Here is a 25245-nt window from a genome sequence, read left to right on the forward strand (position 1 = left end):
TCTTATTAATTCTAATAGTTTACTTGTAGATTCTTTCTAATTTTCTACAAAGACATGTAGATGGGCGTTAATTCCTACCTTCCAGGATTGTTGTTAGGATAACCAGGATAATGATGATGATTGCTAACAATTAATGAGCATCTACTATTTTTCAGGAGTTGTTCTCCTTTCAAAAGAACAACTTTCAAAAATGAACCAAAATGCAGACTGTAGTGTTAGATTGTCCTCAGCTTCTCAGATGTAAATGTAGTCAGAAGACCCAGAAGCTCAGGAGGATGAATTGCAGGCCCTGGTGAGTATTTATGATGGAGATGCATTTGAAATAACAAGAGTCTGTCCAAGGTGGAGAAACCAGGATCTATTTGCACTTTTCACAAAATTTCAAGGTATTTTTGAGTGCTGTCTACTCCTGCAACCACTTAGACAACCTACAGGAAGACCACCATGGCAGCATGGTCCTGTTTACTTGGATGCAATTTCTTAAGGAAGAGATCCTAGCTGACTACTGTCTCTTTTGACCTCAAGATGGGGTTCTCAGAAAAAGGTGCAGAGAAGGATGGCTCAAGCCTCTACCACCGAGCTAGATTTTGCAGGATCTGATAGACCTGATGTACACAAGAAGAAGTTGTGGATGAGACCCATGGAGGATGTGGAATCTGGTTGAGTCTGGTCCAGGAAATCTTGGACTCTGACCAAGCTCAGCAGATAATATGCTTTTAAAAGTAAATTGCTCCTGTGCAATAACTGTTTCTGTGAGGTGGGTAGTGAATGAGAGAATGCATGTACTTTTTGGAGTACATACTGCAAAGCCTGTCTGAAGGACGGCTTTCAGATCCAGATCAGAGATGGCCAAGTTCAATGCTTCAACTGCCCAGAACCCAAATGCCCTTTGGTGGCCACTCTTGGTCGGGTCAAAGAACTAGTGGAAGCAGAGTTATTTACCCATTATGATTGCCTTCCCCTCCAGCCAACTTGGACCTGATGGCCGATGTGATGTACTGCCCCTGCTCACGTGGCCAGCGGCCTGATATGCGGGAACCCAGCTGTACAATGGACATCTGCTCTGGCTGCAACTTTTCCTTCTATACCTCGTGCAGACTGACCTACCTTAGGGTCTCTCCATGTAAAATGACTGCAGAAAAATTAATTAGTTTTATGAAATGAGTACTTGCTAGCAGATGAGGCCTATAAGAGACTTTTGGGGGGCGCCTGGGTGGCTCAGTTGGTTAAGCGACTGCCTTCAACTCAGGTCATAATCCTGGAGTCCCGGGATCTAGTGCTACATCGGACACCCTGCCCAGCAGGGAGTCTGCTTCTCCCTCTGACTCTCCTCCCTCTCACGCTCCCTCTATCTCATATAAATAAATAAAAATCTTTAAAAATAAAATTTAAAAAAGACTTTTGGAAAGCACTGGAAGAGATGGAAAGTAAGAAGTGACTAGGAAAGAACTCAAAACGCTGCTCATGTTGTGGGAATCCCATGGAGAAATTAGATGGATGTAACAAGAGGGCATGTCCTGACTATATGCAATATTTCTGCTGGATTGGGTTCTCTCTCTAGAGAAAACCCTTATAAACACCTTACTCATCCTTCTTCCCCATGTTTTCACTGGTTTTTCCAGGCTGTGGATGTTAATGGAGATATTTGAGAAGATGAGATTGAAGACTAGTTACCTCTTCCTGCTCAAGATATGGAAGTGGAATGGTTTGCCTTAATTTCGTTAAATACACAGAGAAACTTTGTAGAATTTTTAGGGTACTGTTCATTCACTCTTCCTATGTAAAAGATATGGAAGAGCAAGGTTTATATTTTCATACGATACTACTTATTTAGACACATTCATACATTTTTCAATGAGCATAGTTGGGAAAATTATAAGCCAAAGTTTCAGAAAATAAAAACTAGATATTAAACATAAATATTGCAATGTGTCCAAAGCTCTGAATAGCCTAATATTAAATATTTATTGGTTGAAGGAGAGTGGGAGATACAGGCTTCCAGTTATGGAATGATAGGTCATGGAAACAAAAGGCGCAGCATAAGGAATACAGTTAATGATACCGTAATAGCGATGTATGGGGGCAGATGGTAGGTATACACTTGGGGTGAGCATAGCATAATGTATAAGCTTGTCAAATCACTATGTTTTACATCAGAAACCTATGTAACATTGTGTGTCAACTATATTCAAATAAAAATAAATATGTAAAAATAAATAAAAAATATTTATTTTCTTTCTCAAGCTTTAGGTAAAGAGAAGGGTCAAGAGTTAGATTTATAGACCTTTTTGCCTCTAAGAAGCATTCCTCTAAGATATTTTGTGTGAGTCCACTTGGTACTACCTCTTAAAATTGGGATGGGCAGAAGCCTTATTAAAATTGTACTGAGAACCTTATCTCATTTACTCCATGTTACATTCCTTTCAACCTAAATTTCTGCTAAGTTAGTTCTCGTTGGAGGGAACCCTTTACTCTATAACTGATTGGATGGCCTAGTGTCGTTTTGATCTACTGCTTTTCAGAATAGAAATTTATAGATAATTTTTAAAATATTTTAATACCAACAAAGACTGTGGGTCACTTCATATTTCTTAGTGGTGTATAGTCCACTGGTTTTGAGTCAAGTCTAGAATTTAATGATACTGGCTCAGAAGAATTTCAACCCCATTCAGCTTTCCTGGGCAGTAAAGCTTAGATTCAAAATGACTTGTCTTTGCTGTCTTTTGTTCTATATTCTCTCCCTTTACAAACCTCACACTACCTTCTGTTGGTAAGGACTGTTTTAATATTCTCTCCAGGAGCTCATAGTTTTATTCCCTCTGCTAGAATAAGACAAAACCTGATATGTTCTCAAGTTAAACTTTCTTTAATTATCTGCTTTGTTAGCCTGCCCACATCACTGTAGTTCCAATCCCAACTTTCTGAATTCTTTTTAAAGATGTTCTTTAATGAACTATGAGGATTTGACTTTCAACCCTTTTTATGACAGCAATGTTTGGGGGGATCATTTTGGCCTGATACTTAGATCTCTATTTGGGAGTTTTGTTTCCTTTTTGAAAAATTGTCTTTCCTTATGGTTTGATGAGGGCCTTGGTAGCAAAATAGGATTTTTGGAAAAAGAACACAGAAGAATTTGGCTACAGCTGAGAACATATTCTTTTTTCTTATCTTATCATTGAAAATTGGGGAATCATTTTTTAAAAAAAGATTTTATTTATTTATTTGACAGAGAGAGAGAGAGAGCACAAGCAGGGGGAGCGGCAGAGGGAGAGAGAGAAACAGGCCTCCCCCTTGGAGCAGGGAGCCCAATGTGGGGCTCGATCCTAGGACCCTGGGATCATGAGCTGAGCCAAAGGCAGACGCTTAACTGGCTGAGCCACCCAGGCACCCCAAAAAATTAAGGAATCACTTTTAACCATTTTATGTATGTGTCCAAAGAATCAGCAAGGACTGGTTCTGGGTTGTTTGTGAGGATGCTTAATCTTAAAAATAAATATAATTTCTAAAAATTATCATTAAAAAGGACCAGAATAGATGTAGGCTTTGCTCTGTGGAAGCCACCAAACCTCTCTCTCTTTTCTTCCTGCTAGTAGAGAGGAGCTAAAGAAGGAGCAAGACTCTAAAAGCAGAGAGCAGACCTCTGCTTGAGACTGGGAAGAAAAGGCAGTGAGATTGGGACACCCAAGGAGAGAAGCACAGTCAGCATTTCTGAGTCATTCCTGGGGTTGGCCAGCAGGCCAGCAGCTGAGGAAGTTACAGTTCAGGATTACCTTGGAAACTGATCAGAACTTAGAAGCATAGAACCCCTGGCACTGAGGTATTCATAATCCATCCTTGGGTGAGGCCAAAGAGAAGCATTATTCCTTCCCTTTCCTGTACCTCACTTTTGCTTAAGCAAGCTCACTTTCCCCATTAAAGGAGAATTGCAGAAACTACAATAAAGAGGCGATGCTGTGTATTTCACTTTGCATTTGACCAATTTACTAGTTTGGGCCCTGGGTATCTCTGTGTCCCTAGCAGAAGATTTAAGACGAGATCTAGCCCAGGTGCTAGAAAATACAAATCGGTAAGTAGTTAGAAGGATGGGTTGTGGAGGACTTTGAACACCAGATTAATGAATTTGGATTTTAGGCATAGCCCGTACAAGTCCCAACAGCAAAAGAAGTGTGGGTCAGTAGAAAGGGCATGGGCTTTGGAGCCATACAGAGTGGAATGGGAGCCTTAGTTCTTTTTTTTTTTTTTTTAATCATGTTCCGTTAGCCAGCATAAAGTACATCATTAGTTTTTGATGTAGTGTCCAACGATTCATTAGTTGTGTATCACACCCAGTGCGAGCCTTAGTCCTGCTGTTTAACAGGAGCCATTTGACAAAGGGCCCTTTGAGAGGAGTTGGATGGACCTCCTTATTCTTAACCAACTCACACCAAAGCAGCATTTATCCAGTAACAGCCAAATGAAATAGAAGACTACATCAGCAATTTATAAAAATTAACAAATCATTTGGATATTACTAGAATGAGTAAGTGGGAAGACTGTGCTTCCATGTGCTCATCCAGGGAGAAAAGCTTTTGATTCTCGGGAGTCAACCTTATATCCAGCAAAGCTGTTGAACTCTCTTCTGAATCCTCTTAGTTTGTCCTTTGATTGATTCTGTTGTTTTTTTCCAGGTAAGTGGTTGTATCATTGCAAGTCATCACATTGCAAGTGATGACAATTACATCTCCACCTTTTCAGCGCTTGCACTGTTTCTTATATTTCCTAATAGCATGGGCCAGGTTCTCCATTCTCAATAGTAGTGGGAATCCTTCCATTTTTTTTTTCCTTCCAGTTTTAAAGGGAATGTATCCAAAATTCCTTGAATAAATATAACATTCTCCCCAAGAGTTTGGCATTTAGTCTTTAGCATGTTTAGTGAGTTCTTTTCTCTTTCTAATTTCTTAAGATAGTCTATGATAATTGGTTTTGAAATTTATAAAATACTTTCTCTGGATCATTTAAGGTAATCCTATAATCCTATTCTTTTATCTATCAACAGAGAATTACACTGTTAGATATTTTGATATTATGTCATCCTCTCATTTTTAGATCTATCCTAATTAATCATAGTGTATTTTCAACACATTATCAAGTCTGATTATCTACAAATTCTATTTGGAATTCAGGCACATACATCCAAAGGAAATATGGCCCATTGTTTTTCTGTTCTTAATTGTTATCTGTTTTTGAAATAAAGATAATACCTCCTAAAATCATCTGGGCAGCTCTTACATTTCCTCTATTTTCTGGAACAACTTGTGTAAGACAGGAATTAACCATTCCCTCAAAGTTAGCAAGATCTGAGATGACCATCTAACTCAACCATAATTAATGCAAACAGGACACATTTGAGAATAAAGGACAGTGTTATTAAAATTATGCTAGGGCAAAAGAGCGTGAACAAGGACTCTTTGAAGCACCACAAACTAGAACTCATGTTAATGTTTTATGAGTATGAGACTTAGTGGGAGGAGAGTCCTCTCAGCACCATACCAAGGTCTTCATGCTTGGTTGATCTCTTCAGGTTTATATTTCTTCCAGTGCTACTCTTGATGGATTGTTTTTCTTTGAAGTATTTTTTAAATTTATTATGCATTTCTGTTCATCATAGAGCAAAATGTTCTGTAGAGCTGGCATGTGCAAACCACCCTAAGTGATTTTTATCTTTCCAACCTCTTTCAATCTAGCACAGTCCCCATTTTGTCACACACTGACTTGAAGACATTGGGCCACTTGTTCTTACAGTGACCCATCTTCTGTTTTGTCTGGTATTCTTTGGCTTGTTCACCAACGTATCATGTAAGAACGAGGTTGGTTCTAATGGTTTTTATTGATTTAAATTAATATTTTTGGCAAAAGTGCATGAGAGGTGAAGCTCTGTTCTTGATATTGCAACATATCAGGAGTCACTTAGTATCTGCGTGTCACTAATATTCAGATTCACAACTGAATTAAAGTGATGAGTGTCTGATCTCTTTATTGAACAGTGCTGATTTCCCTCTTTTATACTGAAAGTAATCAGTATGTGCTATTTTGCCCATACAAATGTCTAGTCCCATGTCAATCATACATTTAATGAATTTAACACAAATTATAGTCCTGGCATGAGTCAGTAAGTTCTTTAGGATTTGTAGGATACAACTCGGTAAAATAGAACTTTCCTTCATCAACTAGAGCTATTTGGTTACTAGAAATACAGCTCCTACCGGAGAGGCAGGATTAATATTTAATTCATTCAAATTAGTTACTGGTGTTCAAAGTAAGAAGAAGTTTGCTTTGTGGCTGCCTCAAAGGGGGACATATGAGTTTTTCTGGTTATCCCATCTCTGAATATCATTATGCAATTATGTCTTTTCATTGATTCAGTGTATTTCAATCCATTATATTTGGCATTATTTTTGATGCCCAGAATATCCTAAGTTTAGCAAGTAGAAATTTCTTCCAGCAGGATCCTGTGTCCTTTATGATCTCATACTTTTTAAAATACGGCAATAAAACTATAAATATTAATGTCTTAAATAGGTTCAAACAGCGGGTCTGATAACTAGTGCAATTTCAAAATAGTGGTGAGCATAAATGATATCTCAAGATATATACATCTTTAATATAACAAAATTATTTTAATTCCTTTGGTGATAAAGTGAGAGGAATAGCTAATACTAATGAATTTTGGGTTTTGTTTTGTTTTTTAAGATTTTATTTATTTATTTGACAGAGAGAAAGAGCTAGAGAGCACAAGCAGGGGGAATGGCAGAGGGAGAGGGAGAAGCAGGCTCCCCGCTGAGCTGGGAGCCCAACTCAGGGCTTAATCCCAGGACCCTGGGATCATGACCTAAGCTGAAGGTAGACCCTTAACTGACTGAGCCATCGAGGCACCCCGAGATTTGTTGCCCACATTCATAAATCAAGAAAAAGCTTAAATTTCAATTAGAGTTTTTTGACAATAAAAACATTATTTCTCCATTCATGTATATCGCCCTCAGCTTAGGAACATGTACTAGTGGGAAAAACTTTGGCCTCAGAGTGAAAACAAATGGTTTGGCAATCTAGGGCTACCACAATATCTACTCCAACTTCCAACCCACTCTACCCTGGGTCAACTCAGGTTTAACCTTAAGCTGACCACAACCTAACTACCACCACTAGCCCCGGCATGGCCCATTACCCTCCTAATCCCCACATGCAGGTTCATCTGGCCTTAAATTTCATCCTCTCTCCAGACCACCCCAAACCATATCAACTTCCTTACTACAGCTCCCCACCTAAGAATCCTCCTGAACCATCTTCCTAATATCTCCCTAACTGTAAGCTCCTCCCCCCAGTGTACTCCCCAGTCCATCTGTCTGTGTCCAGTGTAATACCTCAGAGATCCCTGCCTCTCCCCAGCCTGGACTCAGTCTCTTCATCCTAGCCCTTCATCTAAGTGCATTCTATATCACTAGCCCTATCACTTGTTTTTACAGAGGGAATTTAATACTTAAACGTAATATTCGTGTTAATATTAACTAATTTAATATAAAGAATTGCTAACTAGGCACTTAAGAATTGAAAAACTGAGAACACAAAACTATCACAGAGATAGCAACTACAGGAATCAGCCACCGCTCCCAGGGCTGGGGTAACAAGAAAAGAGACTGGAAATATCCAAACTTAGGAACTTGAAGGGGCCTATAGAGCTGAAATCCAGACCTCTGAGGAGAAAGCTCTTCTCAGCCAGAGCTGGTGCCCCCTTCAGGCACAAAGACGCTGGCTCTGTAAATACTGGAATATCCCAGACTGGGCTCAGCCCATGGTAACAAAACAACCCGCGCATGCCCCGCGAAGAGCAAGGCTAGGGCAGTGCTGCTGGCGACCGGAAATAGACCGGAGGCCCCTAGGAAGCAGATAGGTTGAGCCAGGCTTTCCTCCCCCAGCCTTGCAGTGTCCTTCTAGCACCCTCTATTGGCAGAGCCTAATGAAGCACCTGCAAAGGATGACAGCGTGTGCAGGGTGCTGGCCTCAGCGTTACAAAGCGGATGTAGACCTTTGGAGTTAAAGCTGAGACAACAGCAATAGGCATCTGTGGCAATAGGCATCCGTGTCCGCCTTGACTCTAGACACCTGCCTGAGCCTCCTACCATTCCAGCACGGCAGCCCCGGTCTCTTAAATCTCTCTTGGCAGAAAAGAGCCTGAAAGAGATACTAACATGAAGTGAACATAGGGACAAATTCACCAAGATGCCTGAAACCAGCGTCAAAGAGAAAACCACAGGCCCCAAAATGAAATCTCTTATGCTAAACCATGTCACCAAACCAGGGCTTAATACCTAACTTAACTGCAGTTTCAACCGCCCCCAGAAATATAGTCTTAACTAGTCAGTCAGGAATTTTCTGGTCAGCACCTGTGAGGTCATCAGTCACAGGAGCCCTCTCTATCCCCATCCCCCTCCACAAAGGAAGATGAGGTAATCCGCATGGTAAGACCCCTTGTTCCCCACCCCACCCCCCACGGAAAGTGATATGGCCCAAAACAATCCTTTCTCTTCTTTTGCCAATAACTTCCTTGCCCTACCCCCTTTCCTATAAAAACCTTCCATTTTGTACAACTCCCCAGAGCTTCCTTCTCTTTCCTAGATGGGATGCGGCTCAATTCATAAATCACTTACTAAAACCAATTAGATCCTCAAATTTACTTGGCTGAATTTTGTCTTTTAACACCAGGTTTCAGTTGCTGGCTATCCTAAGGCCAGTATCCTAAAATAAGACCAGGACCGCTACTGAGAGTCCTGTATTATTTGCGTTCCATGGACCAGAGATCAGGATATGAAGCTCCATGGCTGCAATTCCAGGAGAAGTGGGTGACTAATTCATGAAGAATGGAATATATTTTTGCAGCAGAGCTGAGCTCTGACATTATTTGGTTCTGAAGCAGAGTAGCTTTGGTCAGTGACGTGTAAAAGGAGGGAACTTAGCTGAAGCTGACCTAGCAGACTGACAACATTTAACATATGTCCCAGCTAGACACCGAGTGAGAGAGTAAGGTACTGGCTAGCACCCAGAACAAAAGTGGGCTCTCTCTCCTAGTAAGGCAAATGGGCAAATTCAAACCACTTGCCTCTTTGTGCGAGACACAAATAACAATGGAAATATTTGGGGGGGTGCGCCTGGGTGGCTCAGTCGGTTAAGCATCCGACTCTTGATTTCTGCTCAGGTCATGATCTCAGGGTTGTGAGAGCAAGCCCTGCATCGGGCTCCATGCTGGGTGTGGAGCCTGCTTAAGATTCTCTCTGTCGTCTCCCTCTGTCTCTCCCCCCCACAACCCCCACTCTCGCGCTCTCTCTCAAAATATATATATTTTTTAAGAAAAGAAAACTTTTGGGGCACCAGGGTGGCTCAGCCATTAAGCGTCTGCCTTCGGCTCGGGTCATGATCCCATGGTGCTGGTATCGGGCCCCGCTACGGGCTCCCTGCTCAGCAGGAAGACTGCTTCTCCCTCTCCCGGTCTCCCTGCTTGTGTTCCCTGTCTCACTGTGTCTCTCTCTGTCAAATAAATAAATAAAATCTTAAAAAAAAAAAAAGAAAAGAAAACTTTGAAATAATCAACTGCCTTGCCCTCCTGTTAGGGGAAAGTTATGGAGTTCTTATGCATTCAGGCTTATGCTGGACCTGGGGGGCACAAAGAAGGCAGAGAGGTGGGAATAAAAATTGAGGGGAAAAGGAAGTAAGGGAAAAAGGAAGGTGAAAAAGCCAATTAATATTTATCAAGCCACAGGTTTGTGTCAGACTATTCTAAACAACAACATGGGCAGTGATTACAGATAGAGATAAGGAAAATGAAGTTCAAACAGGGGTGTTAACTTTCCCAAGGTCATCAGCTGAGAACAGAGACGAGAACCCAGATTTATCTGAGGTCTTTAAGTACATTTTATTCACAGAGACAGGGTGAGGTGGAAGCTGGCAGAAGAGACATTTATCAAATGATATTGTTGAATCAATATTTTCTTAATAGTCATTATTAATTTAAATATATCAAATTTTTGGTGCAGATGAGAAACAAATGGGGTCATTTTCCTTGTTTGTTTCATTTCATGAGAGAAGTTGGAAGATCCAGTGATCCCCTGTGGCTTTTTATCTGTAAGAAAAGATAATACAGGACAAATATAATAAACATGACAACTAATTGGAATTACAGACCTCATGGAGGTTAAGGTTAATTTCATAGGACAGAACAACAAACTTTGAAGCCTGGGTGGTTTACAGAACTTCTTTGTTAGCATTAATCTTCATAAGAATGGTTTTATCAAGCTGGATATTATCTGCTTTCCTAGCAGACTGCATGGGAGGAGAGAACATTTTCTTCTTACTTTGTTGAAATTTATTTCACCAACAGTGAGTAGGAGTTAAAAGTTTTGAGGACAAGTTCTGGACTGTCAATAATTACAAAGAGGGGGAGGGAGAAGCCAGTTGAAAACGTACAGACAGACAAAGGAGAGTTTTTAACTAATAAAATATGGAGCATGTGAAGTGAACTGTTGGGGACCAGGAGTGAACAGTCAAGAAGGGATTCCTGAGACGTCTTTGGTGCAAAAAGGGTGTTCAGTCTTGTGGGGGTTTTTTGTTGGTTTTTTTTTTTGAAGATTTTATTTATTTATTTGAGAGAGCACGTGCACATGAGCAGGGGGAGGGGCAGAGGGAGAAGAGAATCTCAAGCAGACTCCCCGCTGATCGTGGAGCCTGATGCAGGGCTCAGTCTCACAACCCTGAGATCATGACCTGAGCCCAAATCAAGAGTCGGACACTTCCCCTACTGAGCCACCCAGGCGCCCCAAAAAGGGTGGTTTTTATTAAAGCGTGGGGACGGGACACGTGGGTAGAAAGAGCAGCAGTGGGGTCATGAGGAGCGGCCCATTATAGACTTTCAAGTTGGGAGGGGGTTAGGGATAGTTTAAGTCTCTAAGGAATTTGGAAGCAAGGTTTCCTGGATCTTGAGGATCTAGCTGTGTTAGGATAAGGTCATTTACTACTGTCTAGTAAAACCTTAGTCATGAGACCCTTCAGATGTCTATCAATGAGACATATGCTTGGAGGATGATTGCTAACCTGTATCTTGGGGGGTAGAGAGAGAGGAAGTTTCCAAAGGGATCTTCCTACGTTAAAGAAGACTCACAGGATCCTGGAGGTCGGGCTAATGTCTAGGGTCTCTCTGCCTATTTTAAGTACTTGTCAATGGGCTGTAAGTTGTAAGGGAGTTTAATTTTTTTTCTATATTTCTTTTGCCTTTGTTCTCCACATCAGCACGTAATGTTTTACTCTTAAAATTCTCCTCTCTTTTGCCATTAAGTGACACTTTACTTTAGACTTGAGGTTGCACAAGATGCCTTAGCTCCTTTTTCCTGGAGATCTTCTTTTTCTAGAAAGCACTATTCCCCCCTTGTTTAGTAAACTCTACCCCAAACATGGGGCTCGAACTCACAACCCCGAGATCAAGAGTCACACACCCTCCCGACTGAGCCAGCCATGCTCCCCAAGAATGCACTACCCTTTAATATTCCCCACGTGAGAATGTTTGTGATGTGTTTTTAGGGCTGCAAATTATGCAACCTTCCATAAGTATCATTGCTAAATATAAATGGTTTCTTCCTATGCCATTATTATACTATACTTTAAAAAAATTTTTTTAAAGATTTTATTTTTTTGACAGAGAGAGACAAGGTGAGAGAGGGAACACAAGCAGGGGCAGTGGGAGAGGGAGAAGCAGGCTTCCCGCGGAGCAGGGAGCCCAACGTGGGGCTCGATCCCAGGACCCTGGGATCATGACCTGAGCCGAAGGCAGACGTTTAATGACTGCGCCACCCAGGCACCCCTAAAATTTTTTTTAATTTAATTTAATTAATTTATTTTTTAGTAAGCTCTATACCCAACGTGGGGCTTGAACTCATGACCCTGAGATCAAGAAGTGCATACTCCACCGACCGAGCCAGCCAGCCACCCCTATACTGTACAATTAAAAGCCAAGAAAACACAAGTCAAAAATCCAATGAGTGTTGGATTTTTTTAATTCCTTTTTTTTTTTTGAATATCCAAAAACTCAGAAACCTTCTATATACACTTTGCTTTTACCAGCCCCCTCCCTGGGGGCCCCTTCATACTTCTTTCTCCTTCACTTTCCCCTTCATTCTCTCAGACCTTTCTAAAACGTAATCATCCCTTAATCAGATGATAACATCACTGCCTGGCTCTCCTTTACACGTGAATTTTTACAAGAGATCAGTTAATGTCAAGCCTCCATCCTTCTTCGAGACCCCCATTTTGGTTAAGGATTTGTAAACTGTGGCTTCCACTCCACCTTTCATCCACAAGACTGACACCTCCTTAGTCCAGCCGACAAACTATGACTTGATAAATCAGGGCATGCATTTGAAAAGAAAATAGAGTCTCATCTTTGAGAATCCATTTCTGCTTTTAGTTTTTTGTTTGTTTGTTTGTTTGTTTGTTTGTTTGTTTTTCGCTTGAGACACTGGTTGTATTTGTGGGGGGTTAGGGAAACAGTGGAATGAGAAATACAAAACTAGGGGGAGAGCGGACGTCGCAGACGCCAGGACCCCCTAGAACTCCTCACTCTCATCCTCACCGTCCATAGACTCTGTTCCCACTTCTTCATAATCCTTCTCCAGGGCAGCCAAGTCCTCTCGGGCCTCGGAGAACTCCCCTTCCTCCATGCCCTCACCCACGTACCAGTGCACAAAGGCCCGTTTGGCATACATCAGGTCAAACTTGTGGTCGAGGCGGGCCCAGGCCTTGGCGATGGCTGTGGTGTTGCTCAGCATGCACACGGCCCGCTGCACCTTGGCCAGGTCGCCCCCGGGCACCACTGTGGGGGGCTGGTAGTTAATGCCAACCTTGAAACCTGTGGGACACCAGTCCACAAACTGGATGGTATGCTTGGTCTTGATAGTGGCAATGGCAGCATTCACATCCTTGGGCACCACTTCTCCGCAGTAGAGCATGCAGCAGGCCATGTATTTGCCGTGACGGGGGTCACACTTGACCATCTGGTTGGAGGGCTCAAAGCAGGCGTTGGTGATCTCTGCCACCGACAGCTGCTCATGGTAGGCCTTCTCAGCTGAGACGATGGGGGAGTAGGTCACCAGGGGGAAGTGGATGCGGGGATAGGGCACCAGGTTCGTCTGGAACTCTGTGAGGTCCACGTTGAGGGCCCCGTCGAAGCGCAGGGAGGCCGTGATGGAGGACACGATCTGGCCGATGAGGCGGTTGAGGTTGGTGTAGGTGGGGCGCTCAATGTCCAGGTTGCGGCGGCAGATGTCATAGATGGCCTCGTTGTCCACCATGAAGGCACAGTCCGAGTGCTCCAGGGTGGTGTGGGTGGTCAGGATGGAGTTGTAGGGCTCCACAACCGCTGTGGATACTTGGGGGGCGGGGTAGATGGCAAATTCCAACTTGGACTTCTTGCCATAGTCCACAGAAAGCCGCTCCATCAACAGGGAGGTGAAGCCTGAGCCAGTGCCACCCCCAAAGCTATGGAAGATCAGGAAACCCTGAAGCCCGGTGCACTGGTCTGTCAGTTTTCGGATTCGCTCCAGCACAAGATCGATGATCTCCTTCCCCACAGTGTAGTGGCCTCGGGCATAGTTGTTGGCAGCATCTTCCTTGCCAGATATCAGCTGCTCAGGGTGGAAGAGCTGCCTATAAATGCCAGTTCTTACCCCATCTATGACAGCAGGCTCCAGGTCCACAAAGACAGCCCGGGGCACATGCTTGCCAGCCCCGGTCTCACTGAAGAAGGTGTTGAAGGAGTCATCACTGCTGCCCAGCGCCTTGTCACTGGGCATGGTGCCATTGGGCTGGATGTTGTGCTCCAAGCAGTAGAGCTCCCAGCAGGCATTGCCCATCTGCACGCCCACCTGGCCCACATGGATGGAGATACACTCAGGCATGGTTGTTCCGACAGGTGACGTTTGCGGAGGGTCATTGACTGCAGACGCATTACGAGTCTCCAGCAACACCACGAATCCCCTCTGCTCTTAGTTTTTCTTCCAGTTTCTGGACAGCATGGGTCTTGACCACACTGGTTCCCCACAGTTGTTTCAGAGTCTCCCATCCAAGTACTAACCAGGCCCGACCCTGCTTAGCTTCTGAGATCAGACGAGATGTCCACTAGACGTAACTGGTCAACATCCAGAGGGGTCCAGAAAGGTCTCCAACTACATATGTCACAGTGCTTATCCTGGTGCCCCACCTAGAATCACCATCCATACTTCACTACCCTAGCTGCCAGGAGAGCTGGCTGCTGACGGCCCACAGCTGAGTCTCTATGGACTTGCCCTCTACTGGAAGAAGCTACCACACCAAGGCAATTATACGATAGATTAGATAGATAGATAGATAGATAGATAGATAGATGATAGATAGAAAACTGTTCTAATAAGGAGACTTTAGTGCAATTAAAAAAAAAAAAACATACTGGGGCCCCTGGGTGGCTCAGTCAGTTAAGCATCTGCCTTCCGCTCAGGTCATGATCCCAGGGTCCTGGGATTGAACCCCATGTAGGGCTCCCTGCTCAGTGGGGAGTCTGCTTCTCCCTCTGCCCCTCCACCTGCTCTCACTCTCTCTCTTTCTCTCCAATAAATAAAATCTTTAAAAAAAACATCTATCTGGACCACATTTCATGTGTATAAAAATTTATTTAAATATACAGAAAGCCTTCAAATGTAGGTACGAACTATTTTCTTTACCAGAAAGTAAAACCACTTTGATAATAATGTTAAGCAATTTTGAAAGAATTGAAAACATACTAATCAAGCCTAGTTAGAGTTAAACTGTTCTTTCTCTGTGTGCATCATGCCATAGATTACATAAGCAAGGTGAGAGAGTACATTTTTGGGTGCAAATAAGCAGCTCCCTACGACCACCAAAGCTGGCCTGCGTACAAAAAAAAAAAAAAAAATGCCTGTCCGTCTCCTAAGGTCCAAATCTGAGTCCTGATCTTGGACAAGGGCAATATCTTGAGCAGTGTCCTAGAAGGTTGGTCAGTTGAACGTAAAAGCATGGGTGCAGGAGATGGTTTGTTCCTCGAAGCAACTGCTTCTTGCACTGAGAGATTCTTCTGACGACCTGGCACTGCTACGACCAAGGGGATGGCTAAGAAACCGGAGAAACCTCAAGCTAACCCTGTAATTTGAAACCAAACCAAACAAAAAACCATGAGAGAAGGAAAAGGCACAGTCTGCCTGTGTCAGTGACTGGGGTCATGATAGTTTACAATCACCACTGCAGATGTTCAAAGAAGGGTCTTTAGAAATTGCAGCTACCCCATGTAGAGGCTGCTTTCAGGCAAAGAGGCTTAAGCAATAGAATGTAGAAAAGGGCTAGCAGGCCACCTGCCTCAAAATATCCATAGGTCCTAACTGACCAATGGGCTACCTACAACCAGGCAAAGTTACCAAGAAAGAGAGAATTCTATAGGTCGCCATACCCCCACTGATCTTCCCCCTTTAAAAACAGCCCCCGCGGGATGCCTGGGGTGAGTTAAGCATCTGCCTTCAGCTCAGGTCACGGTCCCAGGGTCCTGGGATCAAGCCCGGCATCCGGCTCCCTGCTCCGCGGGGAGCCTGCTTCTCCCTCTCCCACTCCCCCTGCTTGTGTTCCTGCTCTCGCTGTCTCTCTCTCTGCGAATAAATAAATAAAATCTTACACACACACACACACACACACACACACACACACACACACACACACAGCCTCCACCCACGGCCTCCTTGCAGACAGACTCTCCTCTGCTCTCCTGCGTGCCGCTCCCTTGCGGTGTATTCAGTAAACTTCTGTCTCCTTTGTTCTGCCTTTCACTTCCACCCAACCAGTTACCCCACTTTTGGGAGCCCCCATCCGATCGGGAGACGCCCCATTTAGGCACCACACTCCAGAAGTGAGGGAATCCTTATTTTCACAATTGTCTAAGTCGTGAAATACCCTAAGTGCATCATGGGAGTCAGTGCTCTTTTGAGATATGAGAAAACACATTTGAAGAAGGGAGAGTGGTCCACCGCCTATACAAAATACACAGAAACAAAAGATTCGTGAGTTCATACTGAGAACAGACTACCTGCTTTGAGTTCAACTTTCTTTTCTCTGACCTACCAGTCTTTCTCCTCTACTTAATTCAAATTTCTTTTTTCACTAGTTTTAATATATCTTGATATGTACTTCTGTGTATATATGCAGTATATATTTAAGTAAACAATGATTGAATGACAATGTAAGCTCTAATGTTGAAAACATAAAATATCTTGCTTATTTTAAGGCAATACATACAATACTTTGATATGCCATCTTAGGTGGTTAGAAGAAAAAAATTTATATCAGTAGAAATACATAAGTTTTAAAGATGAAAACTATGTGGTAACTATAGACTTTATTTTTTGTCTTTCTGAATTTTAATTTTTTTTAAGTATCAAGGTAAACAAAGATTTCTACTCTATTGGCCATAATGTTAAATTGTTCTAAAGATTCTAGTTCAATGACATAGTTCAGAAAATATATTTAAGTTAACTTTAAAGGACAATGAAATCATAGTTTATGATAACAATTTGACAGAGAAACAAAGACACAATATAAGTGGTGAAACTATCAATCCACATAAATGAAATATTATCTGAACTTTATAAGAAACACATTTATAAACACTATATGCTTAAGTATCAATTATTTAATCGAAGCCCTGGTTTACACTTCATGTCCTTAAGTATTGTTATAATTAATAAAAACTTATCTGATCTACAAAGCATAAGGAATTTAGGTATTTATTTAACTGTTTTATAAAATAAGAAGCTAAAAGCCTTGGATAAACTAAAAAGATCATGGGTGTGTTTTTATTTCCCACTGAGGTAAATTCAGAGAGAATAAGTATAGAATTGTTCAACCCAAACTTCATCAAAAATAAAAATAAAAATGTTTCCCTTGCTTGGGATAACTGATGAGAACGGGAGGAACTGTAAAATCTCTCTCTCCTCCAAGTAATGTGGAAAAACTTCACAGATTTCATAATGCTTTTTTACGGTTACTCATTATTAACCTAAAGTCAATTTCCATATCCTTTGTTCTTTATGTTATACTCAGCAGGAACACCCAGATCATTTAACTAAAATTAGATTTTCTCTTTTCTCATCCAAAAGCATTGTTAAGTGGAAGTATTTATATTAGAACACAGGAACACGATTTAAATCATTTTTAAGAACTTTGTGATTTTGCAAGGTCTTTATACATTTTTATTTATATATTTTTTAAAATTTTATTCCCAAAATAGTATAATATTCTTTTTGATGAAAAGACTTTAAACAATTTAGTACTTTAATTTTTTTATTTGCGAAGAACCTTTTCAAGTAAAAAACCATTATGAGATTCAATCCTCTGAAGACAGATTTCTTTAACTTATTTAATCTATTTGCACGTTACAAGGTTTAATTGATGGTTCAGTCCCCCAAGTGCTTGCCACTTTCTCCCAGGCTGAAGATTTTTTTAAAGTTTTAGCAGTCTTAAGGCATTAGGAATTTGGGGGTGATTTTTAAATTCTTCCCCCTCCCCCCGGCATGAAGAAAACCTTTACACCCTTTCCAATAACCTCCTTAGGCAGCCTCACCTATCCAAAGTAGTGAAACCTTTTAAAGGAAACTCCTGTCTTTTCTCAGTCACTCCACATCAATATTCAAAGATGTGTGGCTTCTGCAACTATATTGTATTAGGTCACATCACAAACATCATAAAGAGAGAGACTGGGATTACAAACCCCTCCTGGATCCTCCACTCCTGGTCTCTCAGTTCACATGATCTCACACATAGGAAAAAAGTCTTACAAACGACAGAAGAAACTACAAATTCTTGGAAAGGCTGGAGATTGTAGAGCAACCCTTATTTTTCAAGAAAAAGAAGAAAAATGAACAACTCTTCGGAAAGGAAAACACCGAGCTGCTTTGAGCATGCTGTGACTCAAATATTCACCGCCAGGGGGCAGCAGCACTTCCCTGCTGCTGAGAACGGGCAATGTTCCAAATTACGGGTTTTGTTTCCGGGATCATCTGTATTCCTGTCCTTGTTCCCAAACAGTAGAGACACACTCGCACAAAGTAAGAAAACTTATTTTCCTGGAAGCAGATAAAATTTTACCCTAATCAACACTCAAAACTACAAAATCCTTTGCGGGAGGACAGAAACAGGGTTTCCTCCACTGAGATCATTCCTGATGGCGCCTCAGCTAAAACTCTATATTCCATGAACATACATGGGGGCAAAAGCCATAAATCCACAATCAGCAACAACTACAACATTCTTTTTAAAATTTCCCAATGACTTTATAGATTCTTGGGGAAATGCTCTTTAGAAGTTTTTTTTTTTTTTAAGATTTTATTTATTTATTTGACAGAGACACAGCGAGAGAGGGAACACAAGTAGGGGGAGTGGGAGAGGGAGAAGCAGGCTTCCCGCTGAGCAGGGAGCCCGATGCGGGCCTCGATCCCTGGACCCTGGGATCATGACCTGAGCCGAAGGCACATGCTTAACGACTGAGCCACCCAGGCACCCCTAGAAGTGTATTTAAGACTCAGGTGCTTCAGATTCCCTGCTGGGTTTAGCCAATCTATTGCACAGCATCATTTAGTAAATTAAATGATTAAAGTCTCTCAAAACTTTGTTGAAGTAAGAAACAGCAGATCATTTTATTTCTTCTATTCATGTGGAAAATAAGGAAATGCCAATAATCTTCTTTGTCTAATAACAAAGAAAAATCCCATAGCATTTATATCATTAATAAAACAGAGTTGCCATTTTTTTTTAACATTTTACTTATTTATTTGAGAGAGAGAGAGAGCACGAACAGGGGGAGGGGCAGACAGAGAGAGAGAGAAGCAGGCTCCCGTTGGGCTCGATTCCAGGATCCTGGGATCATGACCTGAGTGGAAGGCAAACATTTAACAACTGAGCCACCCAGGCACCCCCAGAGTTGTCATTTTAGGGATTATGAAAGAAGCTTTCAAAATTTAATGAGGTCAAAACAGAAGGTCACAAGAATCAGCTTGAAGGGTACCCACTGCCAAAAGTTATGACAATTTGAACATCAAAGAAGGATATAGAGGCTTCATATACTAATCAAGTTGAAGTCAAGTCACTAAAGCCTATCTTTCCACTGATTAAAACTTATAACTCTGGACAAAATACAAGAAGCAACTACCTGAGGAAAGAGTTAAAAATGGCAGGTAGATTGGAGGTGGGAATTAAAATCTCAGGGATGACTCACACTAGGGCGATTTTCTCAAGGACTTTTTCTTTTATCTCTGAGCTTTGACCTAAAGGCAGCAGGTGCAGGCAGCAAAACCTCTGGGGGGAAGCAATCTTTCTGACCAGAGAACCAGAAAAATGGGTCCCTGTGAGCCCGAGAATGGGTGTGTGTGGATGGAAGATCTCCACGGTTTTGTCTTTCTTTCCCTGCCCAGCCCCAAGGACACACCCAGCTGTAGAATTCTAGTGCTGTCGTAATCACAAAGAGGCAGGAACCCAAAATTCTTATTTTAAAAACACATCTTTCCGTTAAAAAAAAAGGAAAGGGATATTTTGTGGTCCAATAAGTATATAGGAAATCTCCATTATATTTTCCCCTCACCATTTTGCCCCAAAGGTGGTCTCAGTGGCACATAAATTGTGCAATAGTATAGACAGCTAAAAATCCAACAGAAACCTGTGTTTCTAGCCAGAAGACTCAAAAAGGACCTTGGGATCCAGATAGTGTAAGGGGAAATATCACAGCGGAGAGAGTTGGACAAGAGAGTAAACAACTACCGTAGATGAATTGGTACAAGTCCTAGGCTTACCCCCAAGCTGAACATGTGTGTAAGAGGCCCAAAGCAGAATAACAAATGCTTTTAAATCAAGTTATGGTATCACACAATATCCAATTCCTAGATTACCCATGAAAGGTGCATGTGCAAGACAGATGCGAAACAGGATAGCAAAGTCTCTGAAAATGGATCTGACACTGAAGACACCACCCACAGAAAGTAAGAGAATGAGCAATCTGAATCTGGAGGTGATTGCTTGTCAAAAACAAAAGAAAACCAACATTCTCCAGGTAATTTTAGTAGAACTCAGAATCTCACAACATAATATTCAAATGCCTAAAATATAATCCAAATTTGCTCTCATACAAAGAACCAGGAAAATGTGACCTATTCTCAAGGAAAAAGTCAGTCAACAAATGCCAGCCATTAAAATACCAGATATTGAAATTCTCAGGTAGATACTTTAAAGCAGATATTACAACCATGCCTCATGAATTAAAGGCAAACAGTTTTGAAATAAATGGAAAGATAAAAGTTCTAGGAAGAGAACTATTTTAAACTTTTTTTAAAAGATTTATTTACTTATTTTTGGAAGTTGAGGTAGAGGAGGGGAAGGGGGAGAGAATCTTTCAAGCAGACTCCCTGCCAAGCAAAAAGCCTGATCCCACAACCCATGAGATCATGACCTGAGCTGAAACCAAGAGTCTGCCGCTCAACCAACTGAGCCACCCAGGTGCCTCTATTTTAAACTATTTTAACTATGGAAACTACTTCATACTATTTTAAACTATTTTAAAAAATGGAAAGTTTGGAAATGAAAAACAACAGTATTGTCAGTTTTTTGGATTTTAGTTATTCTACCAAGTGTATCAGGTATCTCATTGTGGTTTTAATTTGCATTTTCCTAATGACTAATGATGTTCAACGTCTTTTCATATACTTATTTGCCATCCTTATAACTTTGGTAAAGTGTCTGAGTCTTGCTCATTTTTTAAATTGAATTTTTCATTGTTGAGCTTATGTATCTGAATACAGGTCTTTTGTCAGACATGTGATGCAAATATTTCTCAGTCTGTGGTTTGTTTCTTATTCTCATAGACTAAGAAATATTGTCAAGGTGGTGAAACCATTCTGTATAACACTGTAACAGGGGATGTGAGACATTATGCATTTGTCAAAACCTATAAAATTTTTCAGGACATGATACACAAGAAAAGAGTGTACAAACTTTAAAAAATCATCTGGGAGATTAGGGGCTCCCAAGATGGAATGCAGACTATGACAAAAGAATCTAATTTGTATTACAATGTGTGAAACAGCCTCATTTAAAGGGGATGAGAGGATACAAAGCTGACCTAAATAACTTTAGAAATAAATGGAGTCTTTAAGACTAAAGGCAAAAGCAACTGCATATAAACACTGTTATCTAGTTAATAAAGTTATTTTCCATGAGGATATAGATATAGATATGGTTAAAATGCATACATAGATTTCTTGTTCTATTGGCTGAGAGGTCTTAGAAGCAATACCTCTTTAGCAGTAGGAATGTCCAATGCCCAGACCTTGGTTTCCTAATACAATTCTCTATAAAAGAAACGAGGACGCCTTAAAGAAATGGTTGATTCTAGGACTTGGGCAGTAACTGTGTAAGATGAGCCTGAAGCAGCTTGTAGTAATACCAGCATGTAAGGAAGTGCTTTAAAAAAATCCAAAACTTAGTTTAATGGGGGTATGTCAAAGGGGCACAGAAGCCAACCAAAAGAGCTTCTAGTGTCCAAAGCTGGCACAATTTACAAAATAAGAAGTATTGAATTACAACCAAAAAGTATAAAATAAATACCCATGAGTCTCTCCTTGTATAAATAAATTAATAAACGGAGAATAAGAGGAAAATCTCAAATGCAGGAGAAATCTAAATAATTTATGCAAGTACTCTGCAAAGCTCTCTACTCTTAGAGTGTGGGCTGTATATAGTGGTTCCTTTCCAAAAAGTAGAGTATGGAGAGAGGAATAAAGGAGTAACTTTTCATAGGAGAAACCTGATGAAAATTACCTTAGCCAGGTGATCAAGAACAACATCAACAAGGATAAGACATGCAGGTAGCATGTATTCTTAATATGAAGTGATGAGAATGGCTCTTTACCTTTGTGATCCTTCTCCTAAGTCCTGTAACCCCAGCCAACCACGGGGAAAATGCCAGGCAAATTCCATTAAAGGGGCATTCTGTAAAATACCTGACCAGTACTTCTAAAACCTGTCAGGGGCACCAAAACAAGGAAAGTCTGAGAAACTATCATAACCAAAAGTCACTGAAGTGGACATGACAGCTAAATGTAATGTATCTGGATGGGATTTTGGAACACAAAAAGGACATTTGGTAAAAACTAAGGAAATATAAAGTCTGGACTTTAGCTAATGATAATGTACCAACACTGGTTCATGAATTATAATAAATGTACCATAATAATATGACCTTAATAGAGAAAACCAGGGTGTAGGGTATATGAAAACCCTCTATACTATCTTTAATTTTTTTCTGTAAATCTAAAACTCTAATAAAAATAAAGTTTATTTTACAATATTCATAGAACTGTACACAGGAAACAGTAAATTATATAAATTTAAAATAAAATTTTTTTAATTTAAATTCAATTAGCCAACACAGAGTACATCATTAGTTTCAGATGTAGTGTTCAACAATTCATCAGTTGCATATAACACCCAGTGCTCATCACATCACATGCCCTCCTTAATGCCTACCACCCAGTTATCCCATCCCCCCACCCACCTCCCCTTCAGCAACCCCCAGTTTGTTTCCCATAGCTAAGAGTCTCTCGTGGTTTCTCTCCCTCTTTGATTTCTTCCCATTACAGTCAACAAAACTAAAAGGCAACCTACAGAATGGGAAAAAATATTTGCAAATGACATATCAGATAAAGGGTTAGCATCCAAGATACGTAAAGAACTTATCCACACCCAGAAAACAAATAATCCAGTCAAGAAATGGGCAGAAGACATGAATAGACATTTCTCCAAAGAATACATACAAATAGCCAACAGACACATGAAAAATGCTCAACATCACTTGTCATCAGGGAACTACAAATCAAGACCACAATGAGATACCTACCACTTTACACGAGTTGGAATGGCTAAAATTAACAAGACAGGGAACAACAAATGTTGGCGAGGATGTGGAGAAAGGGGAACCCTCCTACACTGTTGGTGGGAATGGAAGCTGGTGCAGCCACTCTGGAACACAGTACGGAGATTCCTCAGGAAGCTAAAAACAGAGCTACCCTACAACCCAACAATTGCACTGCTAGGTGTTTACCCCAAAGATACAGATGTAGTGAAACCTGCACCCCAATGTTCATAGCAGCAATGTCCATAATAAAATAAACATTTTTAAAAAGGATATTGAATCATGAGAATTCATGCATGTTGATCCTCAAGACAGAAAAACATTTGGATGTTACATTGTCATTTGAAATGACTACTGAACAACTTCTTACTCTGAAAATTGGCAAATAGAGGGAAATATTTACATATTTATTCAACTTTTCAATTGTAATGGTATGTCAGGTTAACCAAATAGCCCCGGTTGATGAGGGAAGGTTTGACTTTATAGAAAAATGCCAACTAAACAGAATAGAGAGATTTAGAAAATCATTTAGAGAGGTAACACCAGCAGGATGGCAGAATAGGAGTTTCCAGCCTTCATCCCCTCATAGAAACACTGATTTTGACAACCACCCACAGAGGTGAGTATCTTTGTGGGAGCCCAAGAAGCCAGCAAAGAAATCCCAGAACCCCAATGGAGCAAAAATATGAGAGCGGATGCGTTGAAAAGGATGAGAAGAACAGTTTCAAATTACCTGCATCACCTTTCCCCCAAGACGTCACAGCTCAGCGACCACCTTAGCCTATGATTTCTCCAATAAGGAAAATGAGAGCGCAGTGAGTACCCAGCTTCCCCCATTGTGCAGGACACTACCCAAGAGTCCCACTTCTTTCTTGCCCCACCCAGAACACTGAGGGGATCAACATGACTGACTAGTCTGGTGGCAGCTACGAGCAAAAACGGGGGCACTCACAGCAACTGGGGTGCAAACTCAACGAAGAACCATGGATTCTAATGGGCTCTACCAAGGGGCTTTCCAATGAAGTTCATATGACACATCGCCTGCACTCCGCACACCCCTTCCCTGATGTAGCCAGTATCACCTGTATTCCCCTACAGATGGCATGCACAAGATTCTGCAGATCATGCACAAGCACACTCAGATGGAAGCTCAACTCTGCTGGATTGAGTGAAAGCACATAACTTTGAACACTTTAGGGAACTGTACTAGGGAAAATAAATGGGAGACATTTAGCACTTGACCTGTCTTTGAGAGATCAAGAGAAGGCACATAGTCCTAAGACTTATAAGAACTTTAAAAGTAACAAGATAAAAAGAATTCCTCACAAACTGTGCAGGCTAAGAGGGACTGGGATGATATACTCAAAATGTTGAAAGAAAAAAAGCCCTGCCAAACAAGAATACTCTATCCAGCCAAATGGTCCTTCAGAAATGAAGAAAAGACTTCCCCAAACAAAAGCTGCAGTAGTTCATCACCACTAGACCTGTCTTACAAGAAATGCTGAAAGGAGTTCTTCAAGCTAAAAGAAAAGCTAATTAGTAAGATAAAAACATAAGAAAGTATACAACACACTGATAGAGATAAGTATATAATCAAATTAAGAATGTTCGACTGAAAATGGTGGTGTGTTGATCACTTAACTCTCATAAAAGTATTAAAAATAGCTATAACTACAATAATTTGTTGATGAAGACAAAATATTAAAAGGTGTAAATTGTGACATCAAAAACAAAAAATGAGGAGGGAGTAAAAGGGTAGGGTTTTTGTATGCTATTGTTGTTTTCAGCTTAAAATAGACTGTTACTTCTATAAGACGTTTTATGTAAGCTTCACAGTAACCACAAAGCAAAAACCTACAGTAGATGCCCAAAAGACAAAGGGAAGGGAATCAAAGCATACCACTAAAGAAAATTATCCATCTGCAGGGGCGCCTGGGTGGCTCAGTCGTTAAGCGTCTGCCTTCGGCTCAGGGCATGGTCCCAGGGTCCTGGGATCAAGCCCCGCATTGGGCTCCCTGCTCGGCGGGAAGCCTGCTTCTCCCTCTCCCACTCCCCGTGCTTGTGTTCCCTCTCTCGCTGTGTCTCTCTCTCTCAAATAAATAAATAAAATCTTTAAAAAAAAATAAAGTGGGTATATTTTAAAAAAAAGAAAAGAAAATTATCCATCTGCAAAGGAAGACAGTGAGAGAGGAAAAAAGGAACAAGGTCACTACAAAACAGCCAGAAAATAATATGATGGCACT

General features: G+C 41.1%; 1 protein-coding gene and 1 pseudogene across 1 annotated transcript; one reads left to right on the top strand and one right to left on the bottom strand.

Annotated features, from left to right (window-relative positions):
* Window positions 1–244: 244 nt before the first annotated feature.
* LOC113938312 lies at window positions 245–1670 on the top strand (annotated as a pseudogene).
* A 10854-nt stretch (window positions 1671–12524) lies between these two features.
* Window positions 12525–21168, bottom strand: LOC113938488 (tubulin alpha-8 chain-like). The gene is made up of 2 exons (XM_035729054.1): window positions 21156–21168; window positions 12525–13978 (listed from the first exon to the last, which is right to left on the bottom strand). The coding sequence occupies exon 2, from the start codon at window positions 13968–13970 to the stop codon at window positions 12621–12623; it is 1350 nt and encodes a 449-aa protein (XP_035584947.1). The 5' UTR covers window positions 13971–13978; window positions 21156–21168; the 3' UTR covers window positions 12525–12620.
* Between the last annotated feature and the right edge of the window lie 4077 nt (window positions 21169–25245).

The sequence above is a fragment of the Zalophus californianus genome, chromosome 8 (assembly GCF_009762305.2).
Source record: "Zalophus californianus isolate mZalCal1 chromosome 8, mZalCal1.pri.v2, whole genome shotgun sequence".
NCBI lineage: Eukaryota > Metazoa > Chordata > Mammalia > Carnivora > Otariidae > Zalophus > Zalophus californianus.